This window comes from Pygoscelis adeliae, unplaced genomic scaffold (genome assembly GCF_000699105.1).
Source record: "Pygoscelis adeliae isolate BGI_AS28 unplaced genomic scaffold, ASM69910v1 Scaffold472, whole genome shotgun sequence".
Taxonomy (NCBI): Eukaryota; Metazoa; Chordata; class Aves; order Sphenisciformes; family Spheniscidae; genus Pygoscelis; species Pygoscelis adeliae.
In genome coordinates, this window is record NW_008824239.1 from 58,495 (window position 1) to 59,612 (window position 1,118).

The window sequence follows — 1,118 nt, forward strand, 5'->3', positions numbered from 1 at the left end:
CCATGCCCCCCCCGAACCGCAGCCGCTTGCGTTCCCCGCCCCGCGGCGGCGGCCGTGGCAAGCGCCCTCCCCGCTACGCGGGAACATTTCTGCTGAGGGCACGGCAGCACAGTTTGTTCTGCAGACACGATCCCGCAGGATCTCTGGGGTTTGCGCAAAGGAGATCGGCATGATTTCCCAGCAAGCAGCACCCGAGTAAATGCCTTTGACAGACTTGCCCGAGCAAGATCTTATTTGAAAGCCTTGCTGCTGCCCTGCCTGTGCCACGAAGGCCGATGTGAGCTTAACTCGAAGAGCAGCCCACGCACCGACCTCGCGGAGAGGCACCGGCCGCTGCCCAGCCTTTCCACTTCGCCAGGAATCCTGTTTGTTTTGTTTCTTTCCATTTGGTTTCAGTCCAGGTTGGATCCAAACCAGAGTTTTTGAAAGCATCCAGTAAACTGGAAACTGCCGAAGTGCCGCGTCTCACGAGACCGAGACCCCTCCGCAGTTCACTGCTACGAGGGGCACAAAGGCTGTTCCCGTGGGAGCTGCGGGTTCCCAGGGTCCCCGTCTTTATCATCCGCCTGAGGGCGTCTGAGCCGGCAGTTTAAGGTGCTCAGGCACAGGGCAGAGCCCTGCGGGACCCGGGAGGGCGGTTCCCTCTCAGCTCCAGGCCGGATTCAGTGAATTCAGTGTTTTATCCCCAAGGATAAAACGTTTGGGAACGCAGCGCTTTCCAAGAGGAAGTGCTGTGAGAACTCGGCACCTCCTACGAGACCACGCAACCGCACTCGTGCTGACTCACTTCGAAAAAGTCCGCGAGACCTTCTCTGAGTGACAGTAGACAGTGTGGAAAAGCCAGGAGAAGCTGAGGCACAGCACCGCTCCCAGGAAGAACATCCCGAACACCACCTTCTCCTGGAGAGGAGCCATGAAATACATGTTGGGCCGCAGCATGGTCAGGATCCCCAAGCAGAGGAACAAAACAAAACCTGCAGGGAAGACGCCAAAGGGGCGGTCAGGCAGAAGGAGAGCGAATGGATTCAGCGAAGAGCCAGGAGAAAGTCGGCCCTGGCTGTGCTCTGCGAGGCAGGGCCCTGGCCCCACACAGCTCGCAAGCGCACCCGGCGGCGCCC

The 1,118-nt window shown here is 59.6% G+C and overlaps 1 protein-coding gene across 1 annotated transcript in view; it reads right to left on the reverse strand.

Moving 5' to 3' along the window:
* ADIPOR1 (adiponectin receptor 1) overlaps positions 1-1,118 on the reverse strand; it is a 5,664-nt gene that overhangs the window by 3,189 nt on the left and 1,357 nt on the right. Inside the window, exon 3 of the mRNA XM_009335106.1 lies at positions 788-974. Within this exon, the coding sequence (XP_009333381.1) occupies positions 788-974 (187 nt within the window). The remainder of the gene's footprint in view (positions 1-787; positions 975-1,118) is intronic.